The sequence below is a fragment of the Dermacentor silvarum genome, chromosome 6 (genome assembly GCF_013339745.2).
Source record: "Dermacentor silvarum isolate Dsil-2018 chromosome 6, BIME_Dsil_1.4, whole genome shotgun sequence".
In the NCBI taxonomy this organism is placed as follows: Eukaryota; Metazoa; Arthropoda; class Arachnida; order Ixodida; family Ixodidae; genus Dermacentor; species Dermacentor silvarum.
Window position 1 is genome coordinate 126,030,164 of NC_051159.1, and position 17,431 is coordinate 126,047,594.

Below are 17,431 nucleotides of genomic sequence, written 5' to 3' on the forward strand. Positions count from 1 at the left end.
CGTCTGTCACAATGATTCATTTCCTGCTAAAACAGCACGTAAAAAACTGCTTTAGCTTTATTATTACACAAAAACATGTTTTGTTTAATTTCGAGGACATACTATTTGATGCATAATTCTATGAAACGTAAAAAGTATCAGCTGGACGCTAAAGTTGGAGGGCAGACGACAAGATTCTCGCTCGCTTTGGAACAACTTGTTCTCTGTTCTTGCTTAATTTTCTTCGCTTGATGCTGCATTGTAGGTGAGTAAACTTTATTGAGAGATGTAATATGGGTGAATGAAAGCCTTTTATGTAGATTTTATTTTAAGAACGCGTTATTTGTGTAGCCATATCCACGTTTTAGACGAAAACTCGTACAACACCAGCCAACACAAGCCTCGCGGACACATATCCCGTCATTCCCATGAGGGCACGGCAGCCCTTTAAGAAACTCGCATAGACGGTGGCGCCAGTTTACCCTCTAGGTGTTATAGTGAGAAACTCTATGTGCGCAGCAGATGGGTCTCACTTTAATGGCCGACCCCCAACAACCCACGTGCACACGTAACAGCGTGTGCGTGGACACAACACCCGATCTCACATTCACAAAGAATACACAGGAGCCACAGTGGGTTAACACTCAAGGAAATTTGGGGAGTGACCATTTTATCATATCCACAACACTACACACAGGACCAACTAAAAAGCAGGGGCGAAAGCTTCCAATGGTAGAATGGGACACTTTCAGGCAGATACAACACGAAGACGATGTCTCTGACACAGGATCGTCTTACTTAGCCAGCTGGGGCTAAGTAAGACGTGGACTCTCCTTCGATGTCTCTTAGACCCAGACAACATTAACACATTGCAGAAACAAAACCTTACCAAAATCATACATGGGTACCCAGGGACCACCGGGGACCATCGCGGACGACGCTTTCAATTTGCCCGTCTATAACGACGTTTCTACTGTCGACGCCATCGTCAAAGAATGCCGCCGCTTCGAGGTAGCCAAAAGCCGCCACGTCGTCCCACAGTTTTCCCGGCTCCCAAACACCCTTGCCACGTCCTCTTGTCCGCACCTCCACCACAATGTTACGCGAAGGACGAGTTAGTAAGACGAGCAACTATTTACAGGTTATATTTACAACAGCGGTTGCAGCGCTGACCGGTTAGATTCACAGCGCGAGCCCAGTTCATTCTTCCTCCTCTTTTCTCGAGTGATGGTGCTCGCGCGCCTCGCTCAAACAATCACGCGCGTGTAGCAATATTAAACGGAATTCAAAATCGATATATTGGCAATACACAAAGAGACACAGTAAGACTACATAGGTAAAGCGAACCCCTCTTTAGATGAGGACATTACAGAGGCTGAAGTGAGGGCGGAAATTATGCAGTTACGCACGAAATCGGTGCCAGGGCCAGATGGTATCACTGTAAGGAAGAAGAAGTGCGTCGTGTAGAGCTCCGCAGCCAAATCGCCTGTGCTACTGTAGTGGGGCTCGTGCTCGACGCTGTTCCTGGTGCGCTTGGCGAAACCTACGCTGTTGTGTCTTCCTGTCGGCGTCCTTCGTGCCGTCCACAGCCGTGCTAGACTTCCTTGTCATAGTTGGTGGATGTTTGCTGGGTCTCCTGTAATCCTGGAATTGCGCAGCCGGATCCTCCCTGCCATCATGACCTCCGCAAGCACCACGAGCGTACCACCACCTGCTCCCCAGTCCTCCGTATGCCCCGGCACACTCCATCAGCGGGACCCTCTCATCTTTAGCGGTGCTGATGACCACAACGTTGATGACTGGCTATCATCATACGAACGTGTCAGTCTTAACAACAAATGGGATGACACCATGAAATTGACCACCGCCCCTTTTTACCTTACCGGAATTGCCCACTTGTGGTTTCGCAACCACGAAAGCGAAGTCCCAAGCTGGACTGTGTTCAAGACAAAGTTCAGCGAGGTCTTCGGTTGCCCTGCTGTTCAAAAGCTTCGTGCCGAACAGTGTCTGCAGTCGCGCTCTCAGCAGCCTGGTGAGACCTTTACGAGCTACATCGAAGATGTCATCGCTCTCTGCAAAAGCGTCGATGCATCCATGACTGAGGGCAATAAAATCAAGCATATCCTTAAGAGCATCGACGAGGATGCGTTTCAGATGCTGATTTCAAAGAGCCCCTCGACTGTTGGCCAAGTTATTGAACTCTGCCAAAGCTATGACGAGCTCCACCGTCAACGCCTCCTCACCCGCCGTCCTGTTCCCCATCAGGAATCGTTGTCCGGCTTGACCTCTCCTCTTCACGATTCCAACCTCCTCTCGCAGATCAAGGCTTTCGTCCGGGAAGAAGTTGCTCGCCAGCTCTCCCTTATCTCCAACCCGCCGGAGTCCAGTTCGGCCCTTAGTCCGACCCTACGACACGTCATATAAGAACAAGTGTCCGAGGTCCTTCCTCTGGAGCGGGCGCCTCAACTCACCGCCCCCCTGACTTACGCCGACGCCGTCGCATGACCACGCCCACCGACGTTCCGGGCTCAGCCTCCGATGCCTAGCCCTGTTTTTACTTCCCCGCCACCACGACCTCCAGTCCATCGAGCAATTAATCCCTGGCGCACAGCGGACAATCGGCCCATCTGCTATTCGTGTGGTATTCCCGGACGCGTTGCACGCCTGTGCCGCCGCCGTCCACTTCATCCACGTGACGACCCACGCACAGCAGCGTACGACCATCCGTTGTCTTACGCTCCAGACCGCGATTTACCTCTTCCCCGCCCTAGCCTTCGCCCAGTTTCTGACCGCCGTTCTCCTTCTCGTCGTCCCCACCGCAGAGGCCTCCTGTCCCCATCGCCACGGAGCTGCCCGGGATTTCGAAGAGGCGCTCGCCCGCTTGCGCCCTGCAGCAGACGGCCGCCTGCCTCCTGGACGAGACCCTCGGAGACCACCTCCTGGTGTACGTCGACGGTTCGGTGGTACCGGACACCGGCTCTGCCACGGCGGCCTGCACGGCACCAGCCCTGCAGAAGAGAAGGCAGTGTCGACTGCCCAGACACGCCAGCTCGACTGCAGCGGAGGTGGCAGGCCTCCACCTGGCCGTCGACCTACTCTCCGAGGAGCTTCCTGGGGTACCAGCGGCCATCCTCTGCGACTCCAAGGCAGCCCTCCTCGGCCTGCAGAGGCCAGAAAGCGCCAGCCTTGGAGTCGCACTGCTGTCTACCCGGCTGACAGCGCTGCAGGACGCAGGCCACCCGGTGTCCCTGCACTGGATCCCCGCCCACGTAGGGATCCCGGGCAACGAGGCAGCCGACACCCTGGCGAAGGACGCCCACCACACCACTGTGCCCCTCAGTCGGGCCGTGACGGAGGGCGACTTCACTGGACTGAGGCTGCGGCGACACCTGGCGACCCACCACCCAGACAAACGGGTGGCACTGGGATGCCCCCCACGACCACTCCCCCAGCGAGGCCTGGCTCGCAGGGAGACCTCGCTCCTTCTCCGGCTCCGCATCGGCTGCAGCTGGACGGCAGCACGCAGCTACCGACTGGGACGAGCGACGTCCCCGGCCTGCAGCTCCTGCGGGGAGCCGGAGACGATCGAACATCTCCTGCTGGCCTGCCCGGCGTACCTCCAGCAGCGGGGCCCACTCCTGCAGGAGTTCCGCCGCCTGGGCCTCCCCTCTGGCAAGGAGGAAGATCTCCTCTTCCCCGGCCGACACCACCTTTCTGCACTTCGAGGCGTCGTGGAGTTCCTTGACTCGTCAGGGCTCTCCGCACGCCTCTAAGGACATTTCTACAAGCGGGAAGGCCTCACGGCCTCCCACCCCACCCCGGGCCTGACCGGCCTGGCACAACACCCCTGCAGACTCTGCAGCACACCAAGGCCTTCCATCTCGGCCTGATACGTGCCGCCTATGCCTGCCGGTTTTGCTTCGCCCAGCCATGGCGACTCCACTCTATCCCTTCTTTCGCTCCCACTTACCCCTCCCCGTTGGCGCTGAGCCGTGCTCCCTCAAGGGCTGCAGAAGATAGCGCCAACCTTTCCCTTTCCCTCAAGAACCACTTATCATCATCCTTCTCGTCGTCGCTCGCTCTCCCCGATGCGTCGACATCCCTCTACCGCTGACACGGAAAACTAAGTGGCACAGTTCCCGAGGCAAGAACTGCGTCATCGTCGCAACGCTCAAGCCCTCTTCTTTCGCCGCCCAACGTTATTGATGTCGCTGTTGAAGGTGTCTCTGTGCTTGCCCTCATTGACACAGGTGCCGCCATATCTGTGATTGCCGAAAAACTATGCCGCTCAATACGAAAAGTTACGACGCCTTTCTTCGGTCCATTACTCCGCACGGCCACAGCACAGCATGTCCAGCCAGTGGCTGCGTCCACCGCCAGACTTGAAATTCAAGGAGTGCTCTACATCGTCGAGTTCGTCGTTCTTCCCCACTGTTCCCACGATATTACTTTAGGTTGGGATTTTCTCTCTCGTCACCACGCTGTTATTGATTGCTCCCGTGCAGAAGTCGCCTTCTCTTCGCTTGGCAATGCCCTATCTGACGACATTTCGCTTTCCTGCACCAAGTTATCCCTCACTGACGACATCCAGATACCTCCGCACACATCCGTTCTGGCACCTGTATCCTGTTCCATTGCCTCCGACTCTACCATACTCTTCACACCTTCCACTGCTTTCGTTCGTCGCCACATCTCACCACTCCAAACCGCGCTGCTTGGCCTTCGAGCAGGTGCGACTCACCTTCCTGTCTACAACCACTTCCCATTCCCGGTTACGTTGCTTCGCGGTGAATCTCTCGGCACTGTGGAGCCCTACGACACCATTACCGCGTTGGAACTTCCGAATGGATCGTCCGAGGTCAACACCCTCTCCGGTTGTCCCGTACCTGCCACATCGCCTGAAGACGTTTTCAGTCACGTCATCGATAACACCTTAAACCCCAAGCAGCGCCATGACCTCCTCCGTCTCCTCGACAAATTTCGCCCTGCTTTTGACAGCCATAGCACTTCTCTGGGTCGAACGACGACTGTATGCCACCGGATTGACACCGGTGCTCACTCAGCTCTACGGCAGCGACCATACCGCGTATCTTCGACAGAACGACGCGTCATTGATGAGCAATTAGGTGAAATGCTCAAGCGTGGCGTCAGTGAACCATCCGACAGTCCATGGGCATCGCCAGTTGTTTTAGTTAAAAAGAAGGATGACTTGATCCGATTTTGCGTGGACTACCGTCGCCTAAACAAAATAACCCGAAAGGATGTTTATCCATTACCACGGATTGATGACGCCTTAGACTGCTTACAAGGTGCAGAGTTCTTTTCCTCCCTCGATCTACGCTCTGGTTATTGGCAGGTGCCTATGGCTGCAGACGATAAGCCTAAAACAGCTTTCATCACACCAGATGGCTTATACGAATATCGTGTGATGCCATTCGGCCTTTGCAACGCGCCCGCGACTTTTGAGCGGATGATGGATACTATTTTTCGAGGCCTCAAACGGAACACGTGCTTGTGTTATTTGAACGATGTAGTGTTTGCACCAGATTTTCCTACTCACCTTGATCGCTTGGAGCAGATTTTACGCTGTCTCAGTGACGCTGGCCTCCAACTCAACCTGAAAAAATGTCACTTTGGGGCACGGAAGCTGACAATTCTCGGACATGTCGTGTCGAAGGACGGCGTTCTCCCCGATGCCGCAAAGCTCCGTGCTGTTAAAAAATTCCCAAGGCCAACGTCTCTAAAAGACTTGCGTAGTTTCATTGGCCTCTGCTCGTACTTCCGCCGCTTATTGGAAATTTCGCTTCGATTATGGCACCGCCGACAGAGCTACTTAAGGGAGATACCAATCTTTCCCCGTGGTCCCCGGCTTGCGACGAGGCCTTCGTGACGCTACGTCACTTGCTTACACCACCACCGATACTGCGCCATTTTGATCCAACTGCTCCCACGGAAATCCATACGGATGCTAGCGGCGTTGGTCTTGGCGCTGTGCTGGCCCAGCGAAAGCCCGGCTACCAAGAATATGTTGTTGCTTACCTGAGCCGCACTCTTACGAAAGCCGAAGCAAATTATTCAGTCACGGAGAAAGAATGTCTAGCGATCATCTGGGCCATTACAAAATTTCGTCCATACCTGTACGGCTGGTCCTTCGATGTTGTCACCGATCACCACGCACTTTGCTGGTTGTCGTCCCTCAAGGATCCCTGCGGCCGCCTAGCCCGGTGGGCGCTGAGGCTCCAAGAGTACGACATCCGGGTTGTCTACCGCTCAGGCAAGAAGCACGCCGATGCCGATGCTCTTTCGCGCTCGCCTGTCCACACCGACATTGTCAGTGTCTCCGTCCTAGACGACCCACTTCCCCCATTCGCTTCTGTCGACATGGCTTTGCAGCACCGCAAGGACTCCTGGATTTCATATTTGATAGATTACATCTCTGATTCACCTGAACGCCCACCATCCCGAGCACTACGCCGGCAAGCTTCGCACTTCGCCTTCCGCGACGGCATCGTCTATCGCCTTAACTACAGTTCCGACGGCCGCAAATGGCTGCTTGTAATACCCCGGCAGCTCCGCACCGATGTATGCACCGCTTTCCACGCCGACCCTCAGTGTGCACACGCTGGTCTCTTCAAGACCTACACCAGACTACGTCATATGTTTTATTGGCGCGGTATGTACACATTTGTGCAAAAGTACATTCGCTCTTGCACAGAATGTCAACGCCGAAAGCCTGATCCTTGCCGCTCTTCTGGAACAATGCAACCTTTGCCGTGCCCGTCACGACCCTTTGACCGTGTTGGAATAGACCTATACGGGCCTCTTCCATACACAGCTGCTGGAAATCGATGGGTCATTGTAGCTATAGACCACCTCACGAGGTATGCCGAAACGGCCGCTCTACCAGCCGCGACGGCTCGTGACGTTGCCTCCTTCCTGCTTCAACGCTTCGTTCTACGTCACGGCGTTCCCGGCGAACTACTGAGCGACCGCGGCCGCGTCTTTCTCGCCGATGTCCTTCAAGAACTTCTCACTGAGTGCCGCATTATTCATCGCTGTACCACCGCATATCACCCGCAAACAAATGGATTGACAGAACGCTAATCTACTACCTCCCTCCTACCTAACCTCCCTACCTACCCTCCTACCTACCTACCTACCTACCTTCCTACCTACCTACCTACCTACCTACTACCTCTACCTCCTACCTACTACCTACCTTACCTACCTACCTACTTACCTACCTACTACTACCTACTTACCTACACCTACCCTACCTACCTACCTACACCTACCTACCTACCTACCTACCTTACCACCTACCTACCTACCTACTCCTACTCCCTCCCCTCCCTACTACCTACCTACCTACCACCTACCTACCTACCTACTACCTACTACCTACCTACCTACCTCCTACCTACCTACCTACCTACCTACCTACCTACTACTACCTACCTACCTACCTACCTACCTACCTACTACCTACCTTACCTACTCCTACCTACTACTACTACATACCTACTACCTACTACCTACCTACTACTACCTACTACATACTACCTACCTACCTACCTACCTACCTACCCTACCTCCTACCTTACCTACCTACTACCTACCTACCTACCTACCTACCTACCACCTACCTACCTACCTACCTACCTACCTACCTACCTACCTACCTAACTACACCTGACCTACCTACCTACCTACCTACCTACCTACCTACCTACCCTACCTACCTACCTACCTACCTACCTACCTACCTACCTACCTACCTACCTACCTACCTACCTACCTACCTACCTACCTACCTACCTACCTACCTACCTACCTACCTACCTACCTACCTACCTACCTACCTACCTACCTACCTACCTACCTACCTACCTACCTACCTACCTACCTACCTACCTACCTACCTACCTACCTACCTACCTACCTACCTACCTACCTACCTACCTACCTACCTACCTACCTACCTACCTACCTACCTACCTACCTACCTACCTACCTACCTACCTACCTACCTACCTACCTACCTACCTACCTACCTACCTACCTACCTACCTACCTACCTACCTACCTACCTACCTACCTACCTACCTACCTACCTACCTACCTACCTACCTACCTACCTACCTACCTACCTACCTACCTACCTACCTACCTACCTACCTACCTACCTACCTACCTACCTACCTTACCTACCTACCTACCTACCTACCTACCTCCTACCTACCTACCTACCTTGATGTTTTTTGCTTGTGTAAACCTTTTGATACCCCTCCTGCATAGGCCCTAGCTTGGGCCTGCAGTATTTTGTAAATAAAATAAATCAATAAAAATAAATAAATAAATAAACATTATCTCTCGGCGCAGGAAGCGCCTGCATCTATCGGAAGTTTCTCGAACGTTATCGATGCTTCTATCCGTTGTCTAATGTCACGGACGCTCATGCAATTTGATTGTATGAGCGACGCGAATTGTCTAGTACTTTCTGGAAGACAAGCGGGCACCAGGCATTACTCTGGAACCTACGATGACTCATGTATAAAAGCCGACGCGTTTCGCCGCTGATCAGATTTCGACGATCGCCGACTGTGTTCTCCGCTATATCGTTGTGCTTCGAGTGCAACTTGCGTTGGGGGCACAGGTTCGCCCAATAAAAAATCCGTTACGTCATTCACAGTTTTGCGACTGTTTTCTCCAGCATCACTACTACGTGACAATATTTAAGTTTTACGGAATTAAAAAAATTCACCTGTGGCCGGTAGCATAATTATTATCGTTGAGCTGGGTTATTCCAAGAGGTGGACTTTAGTAGCACGAGAAATCGAAAGACATATTCAACCAATTAACAAAAATTGACTAATGAACTTCTTAGTTAATTACTTTAGGACAGATATTGCAATTTACGAATTGTAGCCGGTGAGTTTGCAAGACGCATCTACTTGAAATGAATTTCCAGGATGACGTCAGTTTTGAGATATTTCTGAAAGTGTGGGACATGGGCGTTCCAGTTACTTTTGTGCTTCAATGCATTTTGGTAAAAAAGTAAGTGGAACAACAGTGCATTTTTACGGCGAATTTGATGGCGCATATCTCCAAACTGGTGTCATTTTGGAAATTAATTCCAAGTGCATGCGCCTGACAAGCTCACCGGCTACAATTCGTAAATTGCTATATGTGTCGTAAAGTAATTAACTAAGAAGTTGATTAGTGAAATTTTGTTAATTAGTTGAATATGTTTTCACTAATTTCACTAATTAACTAAGAAGTTAATTAGTGAAATTTTGTTAATTAGTTGACTATGTTTCGATTTCTTGTGCTAATGTCCGCCTTATCGAATAACCCAGCTCAATCATAAGAATTATGCTACCTGCCACGGGTGATTCCTAAAAATTCGGTAAAACTTAAAAATGAACACCCTGTATGTTAAAGATGGCACTTACTGAGGAGGGTGGGCATGGAGGAAGGAGAAATTAGAAGAGAGCGTCGCAGCACGACTGACATCAAGAAGTAATGGCGCAACACGTGATCGCCACATCAAAGCGCGCGGTAGGATTAACGCTGCCGGGTGCAGGGCAGCAACGCAGCTGAACGGGTGCGCACCGATTTGAAATTACTACGAAGCAAACATTATCGGTCAATACGTTGTCTCCCAGGGTCACGTGCTGACCCTTAACAGCGAGGTAAAAAGCAAAGGAAATGGCTTGACGGTGAGTTCGCTTGCAAAGACTTGCTCCCTCACGTAATGATCTCCTAGTTTATTTCTTCCTCCCCGGGGGAGGCCTCTGCCCAGCCCCAGGCAGCCTGTGTGACGTGTGCGTAAAGCGGGAAAGCGCTTGGCCAGCTCGACATGACTCGGGAAAACAGTCGACAGTCACTCTCGGTCTTCACAGCCGCGCGCTGTCATTGATTTCAAAATATAGTATGATTTATCAAATCATATAGTATGACTTATCAAATCATATATTATCAAATCTATATCAAATCATATAGTATGATTTAAAAATTTTCATGCCACTTTAGTCACTGTCTGGAAAACGATTAATCGATTAAACCGATTAAATTAAAGGTAGACATCGATGACGATTAATCGTTTTGCGGCGTACATTTAGTCGATTAATCGATTAATCGTTCATCGATATTACCATCCCTAATCTCGAAACTACATATGCGAGCGAAATACTCATCAGCGGGCATCGTTTCCGTGGGGAGATCTATACCTAAAGTTGCCCTTGACTACGCGTTAAATGAATGCGACTTGGGAAATATTTCTGTTGACTACGTGTAGGCGCACAAGTCGAAAGAAATGAAAGGGAATTTCCTAATTAAATTTATCAAAATATGCGGCAATGAGTACGAGTGTGCTGCTCTTCAACGAACTTCTTTCACGCCGACATATGTCGCTGTAGATGAGGGACAGGGTGGTGTGTCGCTCGTCGATGAAACTCTTCGACGTCGACTTGGATAACTGGGTAATGTGCCACTCGGTCTGTGCTGGTCTTCAACGACGAAACAGAACCCTTAAATTTCTTCGACGCTAAGCGGAATCGAACTCAAGGTCACAAGGGTTCCTCAAGGACAGCAACCCGACGCCTCAGCCGGCTGCGCCAGAACTGCACTGGGTATGTGCCGCTCGTTAATGAACCTCCCCCCCCCCCCCCCCCAACCTGGGTCACTGCGTAGTCCATGGCTGAATGGGTAGCGCATCGTGATGATGTGCTGTTTCTAACAGGGTTAGAAACCAACCATCGGAACAACTTGGGTCACTGCGCGTGTGGCACTGGGTGTGTGCCGGTGTTCAATGAACCTCTTTGATGCCAACTTGGCAAGTGGCAACAATGTGCAACTGGATGTGCACCCAACGTCTAAAAATGTTATGCGTGCAAGAGGAAAGATGAGTGGCTCAAACATAGCATGCACTATCTAAGACGATATGCCGTACGTAATTATAAAAATCCCACTCAAGTTAATCAACAAACAGCGTATAGAGAATCATCAGAAGAAAATCATCACATTATAATATGGAATAAAAAGAGCCAGAACAAAGCATAGGCACGAAGCCAGCCGTTACCTTGAAATCAGTACTGTTCCTGAAGCGGGGAGAGAGAAAGATAGAAAGAGAGAAGAGAGAGATAGAGAGAGTGCGACCAGGAGTAACACCTTCTACGCAGGTACACTTCGACGATATTTCACAGGAAAACAAAGCTTTCGTTCTCTACAGCTGTGCCCCGTTTCTGCATGGAATGATGTTTTTTTCCCGCTTCCCTCCGTCCTCCGTGCTGTTGTTCATAAAAAAAAAGAAAGAAGAAGGAAGCAATGTAATCAAATAAAGGTACGAGGCAGAAAAAGGTCAAATGAAGCGATTCCTGAAATACGTGGCAAATTGTATATACCAGGTGCACCGCTTCCTACCGCCGCATTGACGAAATTGGCAGCAGCGAGGGACTTCGGAGCCACAGAGCCGTGGAGAAATCACTCTCAGAAGCAACAGGCGAATCTCGGAAGGGTGAGACAATGTAATGGTTTGATCACTCACCAGAACGTGTTTAAAAGCACGTGGGATAATGCGAAGAAGATTTTATAAGCACGCGGCGTTGCACAGGCGCAACAAAGCCTTTAGCGGAAGGCTGTACATGTTGGCTTGTGCTAGCTCGCTGAAGAAACTGAGTAGAGGGGACTGGACAAAATGTGCGGTAGGTTATCCAAGAAGGTACCCCACGAAGAAAGTACACGCGAACTAAATGTTCACATGAAGATGTTTTTGCAGACCACGCGTTAGGTCTCGCCGAGCATTCACATGGTGACCGACGGTAGACGGAAACACGGTTGGGAATTTTGAAACTATAGAAACGTCCGCTTGATTGACGCTGATAACAGCCTTCCAATAATAATTGGCGCATTTGGTTTTCGCCTACACTGATCCCTGTTCGGCCATAAAGCACGAGCGGTGAGGTACAGCTGCTTCTGACATCGACCGTCTCTTCTGTGTGGAATGCATTTTTATATTATATAGCGTCGTCTGCAGGCACTTCGCGAAGTTATTAAAGGGGGGATGAACACTGCTGGGGAATTTATTGGTGTTTACTAAAGCAGCCCGACTCGAAACTCTTCCTTGACTAAGGCGAGTGGGGGAAATATTGTCCCTGGACCGTTGAGAATAACTTCAGCCACCTTCGCAGGGTGGAAAATAAATATATCAAGGTAGATCTTCGAACATAATTATTAGTCACCAAAGGGATAGCAAGTTCGGCTTTGTTAGTAAATTACCCTTGTAATATATGTAAACAAAGCGACTCTTATTGTGAGAAAAAACTTGGAAAGCCATAAGAAGCGAAAAAGCTATAGAGACGGTTGGCTATATACGCCGCCATGAAGTTCTCGCGCCATTCACGGTGACTTAGATTTTGATGGTGGCTGCTTGAGTATATTGTTAATTTTTCATAGATAAAGATGAATTAAATTATATTCAATAAGATGCGAAGGCATCACTTAAAAAGTTTTGGTAACTTGTATTGAGACACAACGACCCGAATACAAAACAATATAAACAGGTGCCGTCGCACCAACGTACCGGCACTGGGGTTTGGCGAAAAAAAAAAAATGAACGGCGAGTTTCAATTTCTCTTCTAATAATTAACCTATTATCCGCGAGATAACGGAAATAGTTTTCAACAAATGCTTAAAATATCTAAGCTGATTTATTGCTTTCACTTTATGTGGAGTCCGCCATTCGCAAAAAAAAAAATCAATTTTGCCGTGCTAAATCTGTTAGTAAGAGCAGGTGGCAGTTAATAATGATATACATATTATCAGTTTTTACGAACTCTCCTGAAGCCCTATAATTAATCAACAGACATTCGATTATCCTAATTAGAACGGCTGGAAATCGCGGCAGCATGAAGAAAGCCATCTCAAAATTTCTGTCTTCACGTCACCATTCACAGACTTGAGTGATCTTTGTGAAGACTCGAGAAACAACTGAAGATTGCACTTGGCAAATTCTTGGGGGCCTTTAAGGATTCGCCGTTGACAAATGACGCTGTTTGTTTGTACGCCTAATTTATGTGTCTCGTTTGCAGAGCCCCTTTTCTAATCATCCTTTCCTTCGAGCAAAATTTCTGACCTGGTGTTCCGATGGCTCTCAATTAAATAATTTGGTTAAACGTCATCTCGGTGTGTTTTTTTTTCGTTGCGCAGAACAAGATGGTCGCACACAAAGACGCAAGCTTCTTTGTTCACAGTGAAGCAAGTGTCCGCGATGTTGCAGAGAAGGTGGTGGAAACACAGGTAAGTGCGCCAAATGTCAGTTATGCGCTGGGCGCCCTTTTAGTTTCTATTCAATAGCCTACTATACATGTGCTGTTGTAAATGTCCTTTTAATCAGTATCTGTATACTTTAGAGATATTATTTACTTCCAACTTTGCCAAGGTTTGCATCCTTGCGTCGTTTACTCCTTTTTGTGATTGTTAGCCATATTCAAATTCGTGTGTAGCAAAGAAATTTAGGGGAAATTGACTCCTCGATGTTTAACGTCATTAAATCAACACTGCTATGAGAGATGCCGTTGTAGAAGACTCCGGATTAATTTTGACCACTCGAGATCCTTTAACGTGCACTTAAATATACGTAGTGGGTTTGCTTTAAGCCGAACTGCTTTTCTAAATTCTCTGTTATACATATGAACATTCCGTTTCAGCTGGGCTACTTTAATAGGTAGACGTTACTTTTTAGCTAAATTGTAGTGCGGAAGTATAAAACCGTGGCGAAATGACGAGGACGACGACGACATTGACTACATGTGCGGGGCGTCGCGGAAAAAAGAGAGAACACGAGGTGGTGGCGTCGGAAGAAAAAAAAAATCACAGCATATCCACGAGGTGAATGATGGTGAGGTGGCGAAGCTCCGGAGGTTATGGGTGATACCGTTAATCCCCCGAGAAGTTCGCCCGATAAAATCATCATGCAAACACCTTAGGGACGGTGAAGAAAACGTTTATTGAGATTTCAAGGTACCTTCATATATTACGCACTTGTGGTCGGAGAAGTGCACAGCTAGGGGTTCGAGTTAAGGGGAATGTTAGCAAACACGATGTCTATGCACGACCCCCGCACGGTAGTAGGTGCAAGGTGGTCTAGGGAGATGCACCTGAGTGAGTATCTGATGGCCATGTGCTGAACGAGCCAATCGTTGGTGGAGCGGTCCGATATGTCGACATTAAAGTCACCCACGAGCACGAACTGTGCGCCTTCTCGCCACTGGGAAACTCGCGGCGGAGCATGGCGATGGCGGCGGCCCGATTCTGCTCGTTCCTGATGCCAGAAACCGTGGTGAGGTTATTATTGAACCAAAGTCGATCACACACGTCGCAACTGTGGCCAATATACGAATGAGCGAGAAATTCCCGCTCGAACCGCGCGTCGGCTCCTTGAATGTGAGACCGCTGCCGCCGCTTGGTCACCACTTCCCGCGCACGAGCACCATCCGGGTCTGCCCGGCGCCGCGCTCGCTTAGCCGTCGCTTCCCGCTCTCGCCTTTCGAGGTCCGCTGATCGCAATGCACGTTTCGCCGCGGCGTCATTGGCGCGCACCGTCTCGGGATCTGCCAGGCACCGCGCTCGCTTGGCGGCAGCTTCTCGAGCTCGCACCGCGGGATCCTGCCGACGAGCACGAGCCTCAGCGGCCATCCGCGCCCGCCGCTGCGCATCGTCCATGCTCCACCAACGATCCGACACGTACGGCGACGATCCAAGAAATGAGAGAGGCGCTCGCTCCCCGCGCATCCCGCGCAGCAGCCAATCGGAGAGATGATGATGATGATGATGATGATGATGATTTATTGGCATCCCCTTTGAAACGGGGCGGCGACAAGTAGTCACCTAGCCTGCTTGATTTAATCAGGTATACTATACATGTTCTTTATCTAGAATTTTGTATACCTCTCATTATTTTTCTTTTTCAAAAATTTACCTTGTACCGCTGCCTATGATTTTAAGAGATCAGGTCGTATACATCCATCAGGTCGTATCCACTAGATGGCACTTCCAGCGCCATCTAGTGTCGATTCACACAAGCGCCATATTGCACACAATTCTATTGGACCAACGCCATCTAGGAAATGAGACGAGAAATGGTGATGACGACACAGATTGTGTACAGCGCCATCTATAATATCGTCCCTGAACTGCAGTTTGTATGTACTTCTATGAGACAGCGCCATCTATTGCATTATACGGGAGATGCTGCCGTTTACTGCCGGGAGATACGCCGGACAACGGAGACGTGACAAGGTTAGACTAAGAGGAGCTACGCCCCTAAAAAAAGAAGAGGTAGAAGGCACGAGCGCAGCAGAGACTGGTTGGACACGGCGTTCGAAGAGCCAGGGTTCGAGAGGGCTGCCCGGGTGAACCGCTAGGCAACCTCCTGACCGGTCGCGCTCCTGCGCATGTCTGTGGCCAGTGCGGCGTCACTACCAGCCCGCGACTGTTCCCGGCCAGTACTGTTCCTGGTCGTTCTGATCTCTTGCCGTTCCTGAACGTTCGAGCATCCGCCACCGCTCACCCAGCACCTCGGCAAGTCGACACGCTACCTCTCGCTCAGTGACCAAGCCGTCCCATTACGGTCTCCTTCTGCTGAAGACGACGAGGACGTGAGCACGAGCAAGAACCTGTAGCGTAGGGACTTAGCATGCATGTGAAACATGTACTTTAGTTACTGCGGTATGTGTGCATCGTTCTGTTTGTATAGTGTATAATAGAGTGAATCATCCTAATATATTATCTACCAACCTAAACGTCTACGGCTCCATCCTTCACCGCACCGCATCGCACGTCAACAAACGTGACGGTCCGCAATCATCTCACTACAAGCACAAAGTCGCACTGATTATGTTTTCAATGATTTACTTCAGAGCACATGTTACAATGGTGGAGTAGCATGCTGGACATGTTAAATTGTATGCGAATTAGCACCAGTTCCGAGATAAACGAAGTCAAAGTGTGCGGTTAAATGCATTGTTGTCCTAGTTACTTTCCCACTGCAGTGCGAATATATGCAAAGATGGAGGACAACATTGTACATAATTTCATGGGGTGTATGCACCCTCAAAAAATTTAAACTGAAATGACGATTATATTTCATGTGCTATTGTGTAAAATGTGGCACGTATACTGAGCCCTAGAAGGATATATTAGTAATAAATGGCCAGTCTGTAGGTGTTCGACGCGCCAAGCACGCCGGCTCTTTAATAAAGCTGCTTTACCTTGGTACGACTAGCAAGGTCGACAGCTCTGCTTGAGAAGCATGTGGTAGCGATGAGACGTTCGCACATCTTATTTGCGACTGCCGTGGACTTCGCGTGCAGGGGCAAACGCTCTCGTCCACTGTGGACACGCTCGATAACTGTCCGCTTTCAGAGCGGAAGGGCTGTAATTTACTGTGAAGATTCAAGGCAACCCTGCCTTGTTATTCAAAGATAGAGGGCTTGTCCGACTGACCGCGAAATGTTGTGTGTCGCCGTGGCTCAGTCCTTTTCTTTTCATAATTTCTATTTTTACCCACTCACTTATCCCCGCCACTACCATTTCTTGTAATATAACCAGTCAGAATTGTGCCCCTGATAACTTTCCTGCCTTTTAAAAAATACTTTTCACTTTACTTTAATTGCAATCAGCACTAAACCAATATATTACAAAGTATGACACACAGTTCTGTAGTCATGGCGTCTACCTATATCCATGTTGTGGACACCGGCTTTTTATCCCGTTCAAAACTAAACTAAATGTGATTAGAGGAAGAATGACGAGCTATTAGTATTGAAGCCAGAGGTTTGTCGCAATATTCATCAGTGGTTTATTGAGAGAAAGAGAAATATTCAACTTTTATTGGTGCCAGGAATTCACGAGGGTGGACGCAGCCTCCCCCCGGTTTATTGAGCTTGTTGCCACTGGCATTCGTGAAAATTGATCCTGCTTCCCGTGTGGACATTTTGCACCATCACCGGCGACAAGAAAGGCCCATGGAGTACATTTCAGATGCCACATGATGGCGCCGGAAGTTCAGAATCAGCACCCCCCTTCCCCACCTTCAACATACATCGACACTATGTAATACGGCAAATCAGTTCTGCAGAATCCCGCAATGCCGAGGAAGGATCGTGAAAGGAAAAATTGTCATCCACCCGAATTTAGCACGAAGCTAGAAAGGAAAACCTTACGGGTGTCTCAGAAACAAGGCTTTTTAGTTGAGGAAACATTCGCGGGTGCCGGATCAGGATTAATTATTCCTGAACTAAAAAAGCTTTGTCTCCGATAGATGTGTTTAGGTACAAGGATGTCATGAGTAAGAGGTCGGCGGCGAAATAAAAGAAGACAAGGACGATGTGATCGGAGCGTTGCGAGCGCGCGAGGCGCGTGATCCGAGCTGTGATCGAGGGAGAAGCAA

At 49.6% G+C, this 17,431-nt stretch overlaps 1 protein-coding gene across 9 annotated transcripts in view; it reads left to right on the forward strand.

The window, feature by feature from the left end:
- LOC119455944 (antizyme inhibitor 2-like) overlaps positions 1–17,431 on the forward strand; it is a 94,833-nt gene that overhangs the window by 7,682 nt on the left and 69,720 nt on the right. For 6 of the 9 annotated variants that reach the window (XM_049669456.1, XM_049669454.1, XM_049669452.1 and 3 more), the window contains exons 1-2: positions 11,357–11,497; positions 13,189–13,278. The exons of 1 other annotated variant lie outside the window; for it this stretch is intronic. In XM_049669456.1, the coding sequence (XP_049525413.1) occupies positions 13,195–13,278 (84 nt within the window). In that variant the 5' untranslated portion in view covers positions 11,357–11,497; positions 13,189–13,194. Of the gene's footprint in view, positions 1–11,356; positions 11,508–13,188; positions 13,279–17,431 lie in introns of those variants that run through there. 2 more of the 9 variants (XM_049669453.1, XM_049669455.1) reach the window with 2 other exon arrangements.